The sequence below is a fragment of the Haliotis cracherodii genome, unplaced genomic scaffold (genome assembly GCF_022045235.1).
Source record: "Haliotis cracherodii isolate W230 unplaced genomic scaffold, xgHalCrac1.p SCAF_11, whole genome shotgun sequence".
Lineage (NCBI taxonomy): Eukaryota > Metazoa > Mollusca > Gastropoda > Lepetellida > Haliotidae > Haliotis > Haliotis cracherodii.
Genome location: NW_027266266.1, coordinates 41685365 through 41705084, shown reverse-complemented (window position 1 = coordinate 41705084; position 19720 = coordinate 41685365). Strand labels below are relative to the sequence as shown.

At 44.1% G+C, this 19720-nt stretch overlaps 1 protein-coding gene and 1 pseudogene across 1 annotated transcript; one reads left to right on the top strand and one right to left on the bottom strand.

Moving 5' to 3' along the window:
- Positions 1–735: 735 nt before the first annotated feature.
- Positions 736–14684, bottom strand: LOC139455107 (NACHT and WD repeat domain-containing protein 2-like). The gene is made up of 7 exons (XM_071236676.1): positions 14657–14684; positions 14259–14477; positions 13086–13174; positions 10193–10309; positions 9586–9772; positions 8085–8210; positions 736–5333 (listed from the first exon to the last, which is right to left on the bottom strand). The coding sequence occupies exons 1-7, from the start codon at positions 14682–14684 to the stop codon at positions 736–738; spliced, it is 5364 nt and encodes a 1787-aa protein (XP_071092777.1).
- LOC139455981 (zonadhesin-like) lies at positions 10740–12671 on the top strand (annotated as a pseudogene).
- Positions 14685–19720: the final 5036 nt, after the last annotated feature.

Genomic DNA, 19720 nt, shown 5'->3' with positions numbered 1-19720 from the left:
CCACTGATGCATGACCTGATGGCCCTGGTATCCACTGATGTATGACCTGATGGTCCTGGTATCCACTGATGCATGAACTGATTGTCCTGTTATCTATTGATGCATGACCTGATGGTCAGGGTATCCACTGATGCATGAACTGATGGTCCTGGTATCCACTGATGATTGGCCTGATGGTCCATGTATCCACGGATGAATGACCTGATGGTCCTGGATCCACTGATGCATGACACGATTGATTGACCTGGTACCCACTGATTCTTGACCTGATGGTAATGGATCCACTGATGCATGACATGATGATCTATTACCACTGATGCATGAAATGATGATCCACTTGGTATCCACTGCATGACATGACACAATTGTTCTGAAATCCATTGATGCATGACCCGATGGTCCTCATATCCATTGATGCATGACCTGATGGTCACGGTATCCACTGTTGAATGGCCCGATGGCCCTGGCATCCACTGATTCTTGACCTGATCGTCCTGGTATCCACTGGTGTATGACACAATTGTCCTGATATCCATTGATGCATGACCTGATGATCCTCGTATCCACTGTTGAATGACCTGATGGCCACTGGTGGCATGCCACCATTGTACTGATGTCTACTAATGCATAGTATAAAGGCCAAGCAGGAATAATCATAGGAATATTAGATCGAGTACATTCAAGATAACATCTTTTGGCAGTGTTACGTTATCATCATTCCAGTGAAGTAAGATTTCATTGTAGAGAACACGCCTGGGATCTCATCCTGACTTTGTTAAGTACAGTCACACTTGTGGCAAGAGCTCTGAACGATGTTTGTCGTCTCGCATGCTTTTCTGCATCTTCTTTCATCCTCATAGCAAGTCGAGTGAGTTCTGGCAATGACCGCTGCATGTGCCTGATGTCTCCATTGACCAGTGGTTCTTGTTGACCTTTGAGGGGGATTCTACTCGGGAGGTTATCAATTAACTCAGTCACGGGATCACTGAGCCCCAGAACAAGGCTCAGTATCATCACCCGACCGTCATAACATCCAACCACAACTGTCCGATCATCTTCAGCGACTTCAATACATGTTGCCTTCCCATGGATGAACAGACGACCCTTTTGTTCCCCATCTACGGACCGCACCACAATCACTGAACGAAGATCATGAGATATTCCTACGATGTAAGCACCATCAAGGGCAAGCCTGTGACATCCGTCGGCAAACTTTGTTTTGATCTCTGTTCTCAGTTTGTTTTCATGATGGTCAAAGACTCTTAGCTGATCATCCACTATAACGGAACTAAGAGGCGAGATAACTGTTTGGCTGAGGAGGGAGTCTGGTTTCACAATATGGAGAAGGTGTCGAATGATGGTTTGCGTCTCAGGATCGTACACTACAGCAGCCTTGTGAGAAGCGTCTGAGATTACGAGTCCTGTCTCTTTGTCAAAGAAAGCTGTGACTGGATCCTTCGAATATATCATCAGGAGTTTGTTGCCATCAATGATCCGCACGTCCACAAACTGATCATTTGGATCAGCATGCTTCAGAAAGTCTTTGACACAGAGGATCTTCTCCTCGGCTTGTTTACTCAAAAGAGTCCGCGTGTAGAGTCTCATATAGAAACTCCTTGACAGTTCTCCCTTAGTGACAGGGTGTAGTTCCTTCTTACAGAACTGCAGAACTGTATAGAAGGCATGGAACACACCCTCGCCCTCTCTGATAGACAGTAGTACTGGCTTGCACACAAACTCGGACATCAGTGGGATTGAGAATTCAGGTTGTTCTTCCTCAATCACATCTGGTTGAATCACCTTCACGTGGTATGTGTTGCATGACCAGTCAATGGAACTGTAAAACACGCACTGGACCACTGCTATAATGGAATTGATGGTGTTGAATACTATGTACCTATTGGATGGTGCGTGGTGGATCTTTTCCTGAGTGCTCATATTCCAAACAATGTCATCAGTGAGAATGGTCTTAAACCCTTTGCTATATTCTCCCTTCTCAGCCAGATGAGCCTTTGTTACAGCAAATAGGCCCAAAGGCGATAGCTCACAATCCAAGATTTTGTCTTCCAAATCACATGTATGTTGGAGAACTGCTTTAATATTACCCGTTTCAATATCCAGTATTTTGGCCTCTGGGTACCTAGTTCCATGACATAGAACTCTCCTGGTGGTTGATGAAACTGCCACAGACCTTACTGTGGTAGTCATGACTTCATTAGAATGTTGAACATCAGCATCCAAATTGTCCAGATCCCACACTTGAAGAGTATTGTCTCTGAGTAGGGCTACTGCCTTGTTCAAGGTATCTGAAGTGAAGATCTTCACTATTGGGGACACAGAGGCTTGAAGAAGTCTGATAGGTGTTCCCGTCTCGGTCTCCCACACTGCGATGTACGTGTCCCTTGAGGCTACCACTAGATCATCCTTTGGTGTGAAACCAGCTCCCGTGAAAGATGTCATGGTCTTCACGAAAAGCCCTGGAGGCATCCTCTGCAGCCTGTGTATAATTGTCTCTGTGGCTGTGTCAACGAGATACAGACAACGGGAACTCCGGACAAGAATCCTATGCTCAAGATGTGATATTATAAACTCCTTTATCTCCATATCCTCAACTATGCCAGAAGTCGTTGAGACTCTGTTTACAACGTCAAAATGGATGGCTTGGAACAGTCTCGTTTTGGTGAGAACATAGCACTTCATGTGAGCGTCACTGAAAGCAATCTGCATAGGTTCATCATTGGCTTGACCTACACACTTCCTTTCCATTAGAGGCAAAGAGTGCAACATAATATTCCTGTCTGCATTGAACACTATGTATCTTTCGTTTGGGCTGATGGCCACTGCATTGCTCCTACAGGGGAATCTATGCAGAACCTTTCCTTTGGCAATGTCTATAACACAAGGACTAGCATTATGTCGTGTTGTGAAGGCAATGTATTGGTTGGATATGTTCACATGAGCAACTTCACCATAACCATAATCCACAGAAGCATGGACTTCCCCACAATCCGATTTGTAAATCATCACAAGACGATTCCTGGAGAAGATGTTGAGATATTTTCCATCTTTACTTGGATGTATCTCCCCAATGGGCATCTGCATATCTTGTCTCGGTTCCCCTTGGGTTAACTCCCATACCTTCAGGGTCTTGCTGTAGTAAGGTTTAGCAGTCATTAGAATGCCATCGGGGCTGTTGAAGACATCAACATCCACTGCTGACCGGATTGTTCCATCTATCTCCCACTCATACTGCAGAGGGCCCCCTGGCACGCTATAGATCTGGAAGTGTGGTACCAGGGGACATTGGTGCTGAGACCTCAGATCGCACTGTCTAACAAGATCTCTGATAATTGGGTAATGGTGAATATGAGGTAGAAGGCGCCCGGAGATCTCCGGACCAAGAGCGTTTGGATCAATCTTGAGAGCAGATCCAGACATACGAAGTGCATCAGCTACAAAGCTTGTTTCTCTGTCGTGGAACATTGAGAAATCACCTAGAATCTGCTGCAGTGATACTGCCTTGAGTTTGGCATACAGCCAGTCAAAGTTACAAAAGCACTCCTTCTTTAGCCGGTCTATTTGCTGACTCTGAACCAGACTGTATGGCAATTGGTTCATTTTGCGGAGATTGTATCTCTCACACGTTTCACTGGTATTGAAGATCAGGGGCTGCTCGGGAACATGTCTGCAAGCTGCGCTGTGTGGGTCTGTCTTTTTCAGACGCGCCATCAATCTTTGCTGATACACAAAGGGTTTTTTCATTGTTCCACTCCAAGTCCCGAGATAATACTCAGCAATGTTTCTATGTATGAGCATGCGTTCCTCAACGTTTGACAGATATCTTGACATTGCCGCCCTGACGAATTGGGTATGATACCAGGACAGAACCACAATGTCATCCGCCTCCTGTTCTACTAGGAAAGAGGAAATGTCCAAGTAGAGACGTGGCCACAGATTGGAAGGAATCCTTCTGATTGGCGGTTCCCAGAGGGTGAAGACACTGTTCAGGACATCCTCATCCAAGGACAAAATATCATCCAGTTCAGACATACTGAGACCATTCCTCGCAGCCGTGATATATCCCAGCGCTCTAGAAACAAACATTTTTCCATATGTCTTCTCCAGCCTGTCGAACAATCGGTTGATGCTTGCCTCCACTGTGTGTAGAAGGGCATCGGCTGGCAGATCATCATAAGAGTTCCATCTAAGGGCTTCTTGGAAGGTGAGTGTGATGAATAGAGGTAATGTACAATATGTAAAGGCTTTTTCAACTATTCTCCACTGAGGATAGGAAATCGCCCTCCCCGAATGTTCCAACAGTGCCCTCATTACCTGCTTGCAATCTGTTTGTGGAAGAGGTGACACTTCTAAGAAGTTATGGGCAATTTTGTTCTGTAATTTGTCCAAAATACCATGTTTCTCTGGCAACGTGGACACAATCAGCTTCACATTTGGCGCAAGTCTTGATGGAAGCCAGTCCAAAGTGTGTGCCCCGTTTGCTGGCGATAGTTGGTCTAAAGCATCAAGGAATAAAATCACAACTCCACTGAAATTGCCTTTCTGTACGACGTCCCTGAAGTACAGCTTCAGACTTGTATAGTCCTCGGGGACATCGGATCTGTGTTGCTTGCTGATGTACGCAAGTTGGTGGCACACGGAATACAGCAGCTGGTGGCTGGAGGAGCTTTCAGGCGTGGTGCCAACAAACCGGACCACAGTCACCATCTTCATCTCGTTCTCGTTCTGGGACACCACTTCACTGACCACAGAAACAGCCTTGGACATCAGTGACGTCTTTCCACTGCCAGATTCCCCATGCACGACTAAGGCTTGGTCTGTTTGTGCTTCTAGGTACCCCCTGATGCTCTGAAGCATCGGAGCCCTGCCTACAAAGGTTTGGCATCTGTTTCTAGCAATCGTCCAATGCTGGACCACTTCATTGTAGAGGTCATCATCCTGGAGTTTGTTCCTCTTAGCCATGTTCCGATCCACCAGGAGCTTCACCGTAGCATAGAAGTGATTACACAGGGTCTGTATGTAGTCATTATGTGTGACAGGACATATTCCATCTTTCTCCCACTTCACGGACATCTTCAACATGTTCTGGTTGGTTACCTTCTTGGTACATCGTCCACGCAGCTCTGTCAGAGCATTGGCTGCAGTCTCGTTTGGCTGTAAGGTGTCTGGATGGAGGTCCAGGAAGCGCCGGACGATCTTAGGATCGCTGTCTGTGTCTAGTCCTTCTATATCCCTCAAGTACAGCAGACAGTTGGACTGGCGGTCTTTCTCCCTGGCGATGTTGATCAGACCGTCGTAGATCTCCATCTCTGTCACTGAAAGAACAACGAGCGAATGAGATACCCGCAAGGTTTTACCTTGACCTACAAAACTAGGTCAATAATTAAGTTCAAGGGTCCTTACTGAAAATATGAGGGTCCTGGTCAAGTGTACTGAACTGTAAAACTTGATAATATAATTTAATTTAATAACAGGAACAATATATTTCTTGTGAAGAATTTGATGGAATGAATATTACTGTGCGACCCACGGGATGCAATATTGTATTTATCGGCGTCCTTTCTATGCAGTGGGGCGCACCGGTTGCACATGTCTGCCTTGTGTAAAACCCCGAGTAATTAATAGGGCAACCATTATTAGAGAGATCCGTTCTTTCACAGTTTTATTGTGTGAGTGAGTTGGATGTGACGCCACTTTGAACTTCCAATTGAGTTATATCACGGCTTGTAAGCTTAATGTGGAAGGGGGGCACGGGTGGCCAAGTCGTCTAAGGCGCCGCGATTCGCTGTGCAGAGTTGCGTCCCTTAGGCACGCTAGAAACCTATGATTGTGGGTTCGAATCCCGGTTCGCCCCGATTATGTTTCTAGGTTTGTCAGCACCATACCCGTGCTTTTGGGTTTCACCGAACTGGTAAACGTCTGAGACCTGCATCACTTCGGGCTTTCCTCCCACATTAAGCCGACACGCCGTGATATGACTGGAATACTGTTAAAAGCGGCGTTAAACCCAACACACTCACTCACTTAATGTGGAAGGGTGAGCAGGTCCCAGACGTTTTACACTTTGGTGAAACCCATAAGCACGGCTATGGTGCTGACAAACCTAGAAACAATCGGGACGAATCGGGATTCAACTGACGATAATAAAGGTTTTGGCGTGCCCAATGGACGCAACTCTGAACAGATAATTGCGACACGTTAGACGACAGGGCCACCCGTGCCCCCGTCAGGCTATTGAGGACAGGTGATATTGGCTTTAAGTTTACCATGGGTACAATCCTGGCAACAACTACACACTATTCATGGACATAGAACAAAACGCTCAAATATTCAGGACTTTCGTAGCGAGGTAAGATTGTGACGATTAATGTTAAATTCATACTCTCAACCCCATAGAATATTTTTAACATTCGTGTGTGTAAAAGATATGTGTCATTCTTTAAATGCTAATTGTGAGAGTGGCGGAAGTTAGGGTAGGACACCTGGCGAACACCTGGTGTCATCACGGGTTTTTAGTGATCTATTCATATAATTTCCAAAGCTATTTTTACCATTTACTCCCATTGGAGTCTGTTTCGGCAGATAATCTAAATTGGTTCTTCTCTTCCGTCAAATAACATCCTTGTCTCACTGAGTGACCTATAGGTGAAATTATCAATTGCCAAGGTCACGAGATGATATAAACGTGTTATTTGACAAGAGTGAGTGAGTGAGTGAGTGAGTGAGCGAGTAAGTTGGGTTTAACGCCCACGAGCACGGGTGTGGTGTTTACAAACCTAGAAACATAATCGGGACGAACCGGGATTCGAACCCACAATCATAGGTTTCTGGCGTGCCTTAGGGACGCAAGTGTACCTAGCCCAGTCAGCACATTGTACACACTATCAGTATCACAGAGCCTGTACCTGGCCTAGTCAGAACATTGTACACACTATCAGTATCACAGTGCCTGTACCTAGCCTAGTCAGCACATTGTACACACTATCAGTATCACAGAGCATGTACCTGGCCTAGTCAGAACATTATACACACTATCAGACAAATAGCCGTCCAATCATATTACACGTATGTGCGAGATCAAACTCTGTGCTAAGTTTGTGAATGGGCCCAGTGTATGTAAAATAAAAGTGGCCCCCATGTTTGACAACACACAGTGCTTGGTCCTTTTCCTCAAAGTGATTAGAGTGAGTGAGTTGGGTTTAACGTCGCTTTTAACAGTATTACAGTTATATCACGGCGTGTCAGCTTAATGTGTGAGGAAAGCCTGAAGTGATGCATGTCTCAGACGTTTACCACTTCGGTGAAGCCCACGAGCACGGGTATGGTGCTGACATACCTAGAAACATATTCGGGGCGAAACGGGATTCGAACCGACAATCATCGGTTTCTGGCGTGCCTAAGGGACGCAACTCGCGGTGCCTTAGACGACTTTATTCTGAAAACCACGGTGAACACGAGGTAGACTGAAGGCAGGTCCGACATGAGATGTTATTTCACTTCAAGTAATATCGAGTTAATATTTTCGGGGAAACATATTTCATCACAATGTATACATAATCAATGTCAATGTATATTTGTCTGGAAAAAGGCACATCGATTACCCTTAAAAATAATAAGATTGATGGGGTTGACGATTATGAAACACACAACATATTGTGGCTGAGTGAAGTCTAACGCCAGATATATTCCTGCTAAATAATTATATGTGATCCAGGTAAACCATTGGAAGACAGCGACAGAGAACAGCGATCCGTGCAACCGTGGCCAGCCAGGTCACTACACGGTCCTCATAAGTAATCTCTAACAACATATAGGGGGCATTTGGGGGCTTTTGGCTAAGGAGTGAGTGGGTGAGGTAACGCCGTTTTAAACAGTATTCCAGCCATATCACGGCGTGTCAGCTTAATGTTGGAGGAAAGCCCGAAGTGATGCAGGTCTCAGACGTTTACCATTTTGGTGAAACGCACGAGCACGTGTGTGTTGCTGACATCCTAGAAACATAATTTGGGGGAAACAGGATTCGAACGATCATAGATGTCTGACGATTTAACACACCCAGCACACACCTGAAGATTTTAGAAGTCGGAATGATTCCTTAGAGAGTTCCGAAGCGTCCACGGCTCTCTGAGCACCCCGAAATAACACCTCTCGTATGTCCCCCGCTATACTGCACCACAGGCGGCCAGTCTTCTCTGAAAGAAAAGACAAAGAGTGTTACAAGATAAAGTCATTTCAATAACATAAATATACCATGGTAACACTGTACCAATGCCTGTATCAATATCTTAATCAACGCCTATATTAGTACCTTTATCCACATCTCAATCAATTCCTTGACCAATGCCATTGTCACACCCTTATCAATAGTTTAATCCATACCTCTACTAAAACCATCACCAATACCTATAGAAGTACGGCAGCGTAGTGGGGCTACGGTGACGTTTAAGTATCTCCTTCGTAGGACTTAGTATCTTCTACTTAGGACTTAGTATCTCCCACGTAGGACTTAGTATCTCCTACGTAGGACTTACTAGGACTTCATATCTCCTACGTAGGACTTCCTATCTCCTACGTAGGAGATACTAAGTCCTACGTAGGAGATACTAAGTCCTACGTAGGAGATAATTAGACAAAAAAAGATTCTCCGTTGCCCTACTTTCTTTTGAAATACAATCGCCAATATCTTAATCAAAATATTCATGAATACTGTTACCAATACCTTCAACAATCCTTTCACCAATACCTCCATCAATACCAGTATTGCTACCTTGATCAATGTCTGTATCAAAACCTTTATCAATGCCTTTATTGATATTCTTTTAAAGACATTGACCAAAATCCCGTTTTTACATTCATAAATATTGTTGCCAATATCTTCATCGATACCAGTATTAATACCTTAACAATATCTCAATCATTGCCTGTATCAATACCTTTATCAATGCCACCGGCAATATCTTTACCAATACATTCATCAATGCTGTTATAATACTTTCATCAATACCAGTATTGATACCTTTATCAATATCTTAATCAATGCCTGCATCTATAACTTTATCGAAAGCGCCATATTTCGTGGTAGCCTCCCTTAGCCGTGTCTGGAACTGCTGACTGTTGGTTTGATTCACCCTGATATCGACCCTTGGTTGTTAGCTCTAACCCACTGTCGTCGTTTTCATAAATGTAGCAAATGTCTACTAAATGCCATTTATATATAAAATACAAAAGTCCAAAGATGAGCTGTATAATTTACTCAACCGGTTTCACGCATGTGATTTCCAAGAGTACAGTTATACCGTTACGCTGTTTGACGTCACAGTGCACTCTAACATAGTATGACGTTATTTATATACAATATATTTATAACCGCGACAGAAATTAAATTAAATTAAATTAAATTAAATTAAATTGAATTAAAGCCACTGGACCTCTGGGCCCGTTTCGCGAGCGGTACATAACGATGATAAACTGACATTCCGTGATAAAACTTGAAATGTTTTCAAGTGGCGTTCCACTCCACTCAGTCCAGTTTCACCAGATCCTATAATCAGTCTTTGCAATCAATACCTTTTATTTTACTAGCAGGTTGCAATCTGTACACGGCTGGGAGCGAGTTCTGGTCCTTGAGATAGCACGTGTCTAGGAGCGTGACGTCTTCACTAGAGGTCTCAAGGTTTGCACGGATGGCTTCGAACTCGGCTCTGATAATTGCAGCCGGTAGGGGGCAAGACCCGTACCGCTGACCCACGAAAGCCTAAAAAACGAAATCTTGTGTGAAAAGACGAGTGTAACATATGGTTGTTGTTTTACGCTATAACCAGCAACATTGCGGCTATACCAGCTATGTTATTGCTGGTAAATATTTGAAAGTTCCTTGTTTAAAGTGTCAACAAACGATTCCAAAAATAGTACTCCCGAATGTTTAGTTTAGATGAGGATGTATTCCATGAACAATATTAATATGTTTTAAGCTCAGGTTAAGGTTAGTACATTCCATTCAAGTACTTTCTTGTACATCGTTTGAACAAGCTTTCACATTTTGTTGTCCGAAAATATATAATGTGCATCTGTGTGGTGACTGATAAAGTTGCTGCGAGTTGGTCACTATTGGTCTACATATGCTGAATTACAATTGTATCATATGTTTGAGATATTTCGTATTGTCTTTGTTTACCACAAAGTTGGGTCCGATCGAGAGCTCCTGACAGTGTCTGAGCTCCGCGAGGCAGTGGTTGGCGGCCGTGTGGTCGTCACTGGCTTCGGGGGGAACTCCCCATCTCATGTCCACGGCCTGCAAGAAGAGGACAGTGTATTAGTAACAGCCCGCTTTTCACTCTGGAATTAAGTGTTAATATTTTACCTCCCATCCTACATATGTTACCTGCCACCCTACATCTGTTACCTCCCATCCTACATCTGTTACCTCCCATCCTACATATGTTACATGCCACCCTACATCTGTTACCTCCCATCCTACATATGTTACCTCCCACTCTACATGTGTTACCTTCCATCCTAAATGTGTTACCTCCCACCCTACATCTGTTACCTCCCATCCTACATATGTTACCTCCCACACTACATGTGTTACCTCCCACCCTACATCTGTTACCTCCCATCCTACATATGTTACCTCCCACACTACATGTGTTATCTCCCACCCTACATCTGTTACCTCCCACCCTACATATGTTACCTCCCATCCTACATGTGTTACCTCCCATTCTACATATGTTACCTTCCATCCTACATATGCTACCTCCCATCCTACATATGTTACCTCCCACCCTACATATGTTACCTCCCACCCTACATGTGTTACCTTCCATCCTAAATGTGTTACCTCCCACCCTACATCTTTAACCTCCCATCCTACATATGTTACCTCCCACCCTACATGTGTTACCTTCCATCCTAAATGTGTTACCTCCCACCCTACATCTGTTACCTCCCATCCTACATCTGTTACCTCCCATCCTACATATGTTACCTCCCACCCTACATGTGTTACCTTCCATCCTAAATGTGTTACCTCCCACCCTACATCTTTTACCTCCCACCCTACATCTGTTACCTCCCATCCTACATATGTTACCTCCCACCCTACATGTGTTACCTTCCATCCTAAATGTGTTACCCCCCACCCTACATGTGTTACCTTCCATCCTAAATGTGTTACCTCCCACCCTACATCTGTTACCTCCCATCCTACATATGTTACCTCCCACTCTACATGTGTTACCTTCCATCCTAAATGTGTTACCTCCCACCCTACATCTGTTACCTCCCATCCTACATATGTTACCTCCCACACTACATGTGTTACCTCCCACCCTACATGTGTTATCCCCCATCCTACATATGTCACCTCCCATCCTACATGTTACCCCCATCCTACATATGTTACCCCCCACCCTACATGTGTTACCTCCCACCCTACATATGTCACCTCCCATCCTACATGTTACCCCCATCCTACATATGTTACCTCCCATCCTACATGTTACCCCCATCCTACATATGTTACCTCCCATCATACATATGTTACCTCCCTCTCTACATCTGTTACCTCCCACCCTACATGTGTTACCCCCCACCCTACATATGTTACCTCCCATCCTACATATGTTACCTCCCACCCTACATCTGTTACCTCCCATCCTACATCTGTTACCTCCCACCCTACATGTGTTACCCCCCACCCTACATATGTTACCTCCCATCCTACATATGTTACCTCCCACCCTACATATGTTACCTCCCACCCTACATGTGTTACCCCCCACCCTACATCTGTTACCCCCCACCCTACATGTGTTACCTCCCACCCTACATGTGTTACCCCCCACCCTACATCTGTTACCTCCCACCCTACATCTGTTACCTCCCACCCTACATGTGTTACCCCCCATCCTACATATGTTACCTCCCACCCTACATGTGTTACCTTCCATCCTAAATGTGTTACCTCCCACCCTACATCTGTTACCTCCCATCCTACATATGTTACCTCCCATCCTACATATGTTACCTCCCACCCTACATATTTTACCCCCATCCTACATATGTTACCTCCCATCCTACATATGTTACCTCCCATCCTACATATGTTACCTCCCACCCTACATATGTTACCCCCATCCTACATATGTTACCTCCCATCCTATATATGCTACCTCCCATCCTACATATGTTACCTCCCATCCTACATATTTTACCCCCATCCTACATATGTTACCTCCCACCCTACATATGTTACCTCCCATCCTACAATTGTTACCTCCGATCCTACATCTGTTACCTCCCATCCTACCTATGTTACCTCCGATCCTACATCTGTTACCTCCCATCCTACATATGTTACCTGCCATCCTACATATGTTACCTCCCATCCTACATATGTTACCTCCAACCCTACATCTGTTACCTCCCACCCTCCATCTGTTACCTCCCACCCTTCATAGGTTACCTCCCACCCTACATATGTAACCTCCGACCCTACATCCGTTACCTCCCACCCTACATGTGTTACCTGCCATCATACATATGTTACCTCCCATCCTACATAAGTTACTTCCCACTGTACATATGTTACCTCCCACCCTACATATGTTACCTCCCATCCAACATATGCTACCTCCGACCCTACATCCGTTACCTCCCACCCTACATGTGTTACCGGCCATCCTACATATGTTACCTCCCATCCTACATATGTTACTTTCCACTGTACATATGTTACCTCCCATCCTACATATGTTACCTCCCACCCTACATCTGTTACCCCCCCACCCTACATATTTTACCCCCATCCTACATATGTTACCTCCCATCCTACATATGTTACCTCCCACCCTACATCCGTTACCCCCCACACTACATATGTTACCTCCCATTCCACATATGTTACCTCCCATCCTACATATGTTACCTCCCACCCTACATATGTTACCTCCCATCCTACATATGTTACCTCCCAACCTACATCTGTAACCTCTCACCCCGTATGTTACCTCCCACCCTATATATAGTTTACCTCCCACCCTTCATCTGTCACCGCTCCGTACCTGGAAGTCCAAACCATGCTTGTGTCTGCAGTACTGTCGGAGCTTGGGGTACACTGTTTCAGCCAGAGCGTTCCGCTCCTGGGTCATGTCTGCAACACGAGGGAACATCTCTACTGCTGTGAAATTATGGTGACAGAATACTATTTCAGCATTCTCATATTTCAGTACTACTACATCCTTACTGATACAGCTTTAAGGAGAGGTCCAACGCCGCATTATTGCACTTATATAGTGAGTGAGTGAGTGAGTATGGTTTTACGCCGCTTTTAGCAATATCACGGCGGGGGACACCAGAAATGCGCTTCACACATTGTACCCATGTCGTGAATCGAACCCGGGTCTTCGGAGTGACGAGCGATTGCTTTAACCAGTAGGATACCCGACCGCCACGCACTTATATAGCGAAGTAGATGCACGGTGTGTGTGGCTGCTTGTACTAGTCCGGTTTTATAGTGCTTGCCCACTGACATACCATGTCTCAGTTTAACATGAGTACCCCACTCAGACACAGCATACTCCGAGCAGACCAGTCCTTGTTTTATCTCAAATGCCGAGCGCCAGACAGGGTAACAACAAGTGTCAGCATTTATCGTCTTTTCGTATGACGCTGCCAGCGGAACGAACCACCGTTATTCGGCTCTCAAGGCAGGCACTCTATCCACTACGCCACGGAGGCTGCCTCAGCATAAGAGACATACTACTGATACACGTTTACAAACACAGTGGCATATGTTCTTTAATCAACAATCCTTTACCTGTAATCCCCTTTTAGATCCGGGGTAGAATAGGTCTTCAGCAACACATGCTTATAGTAAAAGGCGACTTTGCTTATCGTAAATTATTTACAGGCCGCCATAATAAAACTGGAATATTGCTGAGTTGCGCGTAAAACAACAAACAGACAGAAACATAAATATGACTACAGTTGTTATTGCTACGGCAGTAAAAAGCGACTATGCTTGTAGTAAGTAAGTGGCGACTAATGGGATCGGGTGGTCAGGCTCGCTGATTTGGTTGATGCATGCCATCGTGTCCCAGTTGCGTGGATCAATGCTCATGACATCATTCACTGGATTGTCTGATCCAGACTCGATTATTTACAGACCGCCAGCATACAGCTGGAATGTTGCTGTGAAGTGCGGCGTGAAACAACAAACAAACAAACAAGTATACCTGTAAAGGTTGAGCTGATGAATATTTTTACGACCTTAGATTTGGGCCGTGGAATCTCATCCATTGAGAGAGTACCCAAGAGGAGACAATCCACCAACTCTCTGTCTTCATCCGATAGGTGGCGGTACTGGTACACGCCCTCCATTTTCCTCCTTTCGTCTGCGACGTCATTCTCAATGACGTCATCCTGATGCCGGAATTTCACCGGTTTAACCTTTTCTGTGAAAACATAAAACGAACAAATAAGATAAAAATATTAAGAGGAATGGTTCAATTATATATCTATAAAATCTCAATGGGGATTCCTGGGCAGAATAAATCCCAAGTACCTAATGACTGTCGAAATGAGGATCAGTTGGGCACTGCTTGTGACATGTTGATCCAGTGCCTCGTCGTACTCTCAATGGTGTAGTTAATTTCCTTCATTATAAACCATTAGTTTAACCGATTTGTAATCTATTAAATACAGGCTGCTAGAAGTAGTTGTACATTCGTCAGGCAGGTTAACAAACAACCATTCAGATATTTTCCCTATATTTTAATTTCTCTGTGTTGAAGTTAAATATAATGTATTTATTATATTTCAGGTCGGAAATATTTTATTTTGTAATTCAAATTTATCCATAATTTGGAATTATTTTTAACGAACATGAATGGAATGTCGTGTTTGATTAAAGTAAATGCTTATCTCCATTTTTGTTTTATATAAAACTTTTATTTAAAGGCTTATTTCATGCACTAAACAACATAAACATTTGATATTTTTGTAGAGATCGCTGACAAGGTACCTGTTTTAATCTTTTAAAACAATTTCTTTTACATATTTGACCTCATTCTGTGCGTATATGAAAACAAAATATTTAATAGGACTGGCTAATGTTTACTTATATTTTGCTACTGAAAATACTATCATCAGTGAGTCTTCATAACAAACAGGGAATGAAGATCCGAGTTCGAACAGGTCTTCAGCAACCCATGCTTGTCGTAGGAAGAAGCTATTATGCTTGTGGTAAGAAGCGACTAACGGGATCGGGTTGTCAGGCTCGCTGACTTGGTTGATGTATGCCATCGTATCCCAAATACTGGGTAGATCCCAAGTGCCCCAGCTAGAGGTTAGGACCCCACTGATAAGGATCGGGAGGCCATAGCGTGTCACTTCGCTCTTCTGTGTTCCCGTTGCTAATGGACCCGTGAAGATTCCGGGGTAGAATAGGTCTTCAGCAACCCATGCTTGCCGTAAAAGGTGGCTATGCTTGTCGTAAAAGGCGACTAACGGGATCAGGTGGTCAGGCTCGCTGACTTGGTTGATGCATGTCATCGATCCCAATTGCGTGGATTGATGCTCATGATATCAATCACTGGATTGTCTGGTCCAGACTCGATTATTTACAGACCTCCGTCATACAGCTGGAATATTGCTGAGTGCGACGTTAAACAACAAACTTCAAGTCTTCGGGAACACGCAGGATCAGTATATCACGCAGATCTCGACTTAAGTTCAATTATGTGAATTCTCGGCAGGGGGTGACGAGACCTCAAGAAAACCCTGCAATTATAAGTATCTAGAACACAATTATTCTTTGCAATTGACATGCACCCCATACAGTAAGGTTGTCTTATCGTCCCAATCAGGTAACTGGCTAACCCCATCCATTATGTGAACCTCGTGTTAAAGCCTACGTCACGTAATAGCCTTTAGGCTGCCGTCTAATGGGTATGATAACGACTATATATATATATATATATATATATATATATATATGTGTGTGTGTGTGTGTGTGTGTGTGTGTGTGTGTGTGTGTGTGTGTGTGTGTGTGTGTGTGTGTGTAAATTGCTAGGCAAAAGAAAGCATACCATTGAATATCGGATTTGCCCTCCAAATTACAAACGTTATCAAAACGTTAGTCAGGTTGAAGACCGCCTCCGTGGTCTAGTGGGTAGAGCGTCTGCCAGGAGAGTGGAAGGCAGTTGGTTTGATCATGCCGGCCGCGTCATACTAAAAGACGTTAAATGATGCTACTTGTTGTTATCATGTCTTGCGCTCGGCGTTAAGGGATTAAAACAAGGGCTGGTCGGCTGGGGTCAGTATACTGAGTCTGAGTGGGTATTCATGTTAAACTGCGGCCTTGTATCTCAGTGGGCTAGCACTATGAAGTCCGGACTAGTAGAAACAGCCACACGCACGCTCGCACGCACGCACGCACGCACGCACGCACGAATGCACACACGTCGCTTTTTAAGTGCAATAATCTTTAACGCGACGTTAAACCCCATTATTTCACCTCACCTTACTTTGGCTCCAAACAACGGCCGAGACACTGCAAACTTAAGCTCAAAAACAACTATGATACTCTGTCAGATACTCATCATCATCATCATCATCATCATCATCATCATCGAATAACCATTTCTTGTTTTAGACACCAATAAACATAGGCGTATAGTTTCTTACCCCGTTAGTTTAGTGACATCCGCATGTAATACATGTGCACATATATCGCCATGTATGCATACGTGTGTATTATCGGAGAAATGCTGCCTAAATACATAGACTTACCCAACGCCTTTTCTGTATTTCTGCTTTCATATAATAAAGATTAATGAAACAATACATAAACGAATAGTTTTGAAACAATTATGTTTGTTATACCTATAAGTATAACTTGGTGTCTTTTTTATTATTTTCTTCGTCACGTGACCAATAACGTAAATCTGTATTTTACATGAAAATGTAAATGGTTATAGTTCTTTTAGAAACAGAAGATGCAATTCACCACTTTTGCCTAGAAGCATGGCAGTTTGTAGCTGACAATGTATTTCTAAGTTCGCTGGGCGATATATTGTACAATGTATAAGTTTTATACATCACTGTTAATGTTTTATTAACGTCAATGGGATTTTCTACCCAGAAGGCCTTGTATTGCGAGATGCTATAGCGTGTGTTAATAACACAGCCCGCAGTCACATACCTGAAACTTCAGGGCATTTTTAGGCATTTTCCATATTAAAACAGGCCTACTGGGCCGCATCTAATAAACTACAAAATCATTCTACACCACGCTAGAACCCTAACAAATAATAAATTTAAAAAACTTAAAAAATATTAAATAAAAATAAAAAATAAAAAAAAATAAAAAATAACACACAACCACACAAACTCCCTTAGTTCCCCTACCTATAGCACGCCAAGTCTCCCCGAAATTAAATAAGCAACCCTAAAGTCCCCCAGGTTGCCCTTCCTTTTTTGGACATACCCTCCTCGATAAAACCACTAATTGGCCGGGCGGGCCCGCCAGCAAACCCCTCTCTCTCCTGGAGGGGGCACGGGTGGCCCAGTCGTCTAAGGCGCTGCGATTCGCTGTGCAGAGTTGCTTCCCTTGGGCACGCCAGAAACCTATGATTGTGGGTTCGAATCCCGGTTCGCCCCGATTATGTTTCTATGTTTGTCAGCACCAAAGCCGTGCTCGTGGGTTTCACCGAAGTGGTAAACGTCTGAGACCTGCATCACTTCGGGCTTTCCTCCCACATTAAGCTGACACGCCGTCATATAACTGGAATACTGTTAAAAGCGGCGTTAAACCCAACTCACTCACTCACTCACTCTCTCCTGGATTAGTGCTGAATGCAGGGTTCAACAAATACACGAGGGTTCCCTCAAAGTTCCTCTTTGTACAATACAATCCTTTCAGGCGTTCCTACCTGGCATGACCGCCTCCGTGGTCTAGTGGTAGAGCGGAAGGTCCGGGGTTCGACCGCGTCATACCAAAAGACGTTAAAAGATGCTACTTGTTGTTACCCTGTCTGGCGCTCGGCATTAAGGGGCTAAAACAAGGACTGGTCGGCTCGGAGTCAGTATACTGTGTCTGAGTGGGGTATTCATGTTAAACTGTGGCATGGTATCTCAGTGAGCTAGCACTATAAATTGGCATCAGTCCGGACTAGTACAAGCAGCCACACAAACACACACACGTACTTGCACGTCGCTATATAAATGCAATAATCTTAGACGCGACGTTAAACCCCATTTCATCTCACATCACCTCCCCTACCTGGCATGACGTTTCTACCTGAATATTTTCATTGATGTATTAAACTATTTATCTGATTAACATCGCATAACGGCTAATTTATATCAAATACAAACAGTCAGTTGTTGTACACACTGATTTCAATATCAAGAAACATAATTAATGTATCTGTTACATGGTGTCTATAGCTTGTACCAAGGAACTCACCACAATACACATGGGGCTGGATCTTCACCTTGTGTTTCGTCGGTTTTCCGTTAACGACATGTGTTAGAACAGCGAACATTGCAAATTCCTGGCACAGGTTGATGAGATGAAAAATGGCTTCCTACAAACCCTGTACCCCGCCAATCTGCATGCTTACTGCAGAACAAATGTACGTTAGCACCGTGGTTTGTTGTTGCTGAGTGGGGTTGGTAACCCCTGAAGCTTATTGTTGGCGTTATACTAGCAGTCTCCAGCAATCGGAAGCGATTATTTAAGCAGTGGATTAATAAACCAAAGCAGTATGGAAACCTTTAAACCTCTTGAAGGACAGGACGGGGCCCGACTATACGATCTCAACGCTACGACTGTAGTACAACTACGTGAAAGTTGGGGTGTTGCGTTTACCTTTGTGTTTAAATCGCTTTTTGGATTTTTTTTGTTTTTTTCAAATACAGGCTCTGTGATGTGATACTGATAGTGTGTACAATGTGCTGACTAGGCCAGGTACAGGCTCTGTGATACTGATAGTGAGTACAATATGCTGTCTAGGCTAGGTACAGGCTCTGTGATACTAATAGTGTGTACAATATGCTGACTAGGCCAGGTACAGGCTCTGTGATACTGATAGTGTGTACAATATGCTGACTAGGCCAGGTACAGGCTCTGTGATACTGATAGTGTGTACAATGTGCTGACTAGGCCAGGTACAGGCTCTGTGATATTTATAGTGAGTACAATGTGCTGTCTAGGCTAGGTACAGGCTCTGTGATACTAATAGTGTGTACAATATGCTGACTAGGCCAGGTACAGGCTCTGTGATACTGATAGTGTGTACAATGTGCTGACTAGGCCAGGTACAGGCTCTGTGATACTAATAGTGTGTACAATGTGCTGTCTAGGCCAGGTACAGGCTCTGTGATACTGATAGTGAGTACAATATGCTGACTAGGCCAGGTACAGGCTCTGTGATACTGATAGTGTGTACAATGTGCTGACTAGGCCAGGTACAGGCTCTGTGATACTGATAGTGTGTACAATGTGCTGACTGGGCCAGGTACAGGCTGTGTGATACTGATAGTGTGCACAATGTTCTGATTAGGCCAGGTACAGGCTCTGTGATACTGATAGTGTGTACAATGTGCTGACTAGGCCAGGTACAGACTCTGTGATACTGATAGTGTGCACAATGTTCTGATTAGGCCAGGTACAGGCTCTGTGATACTGATA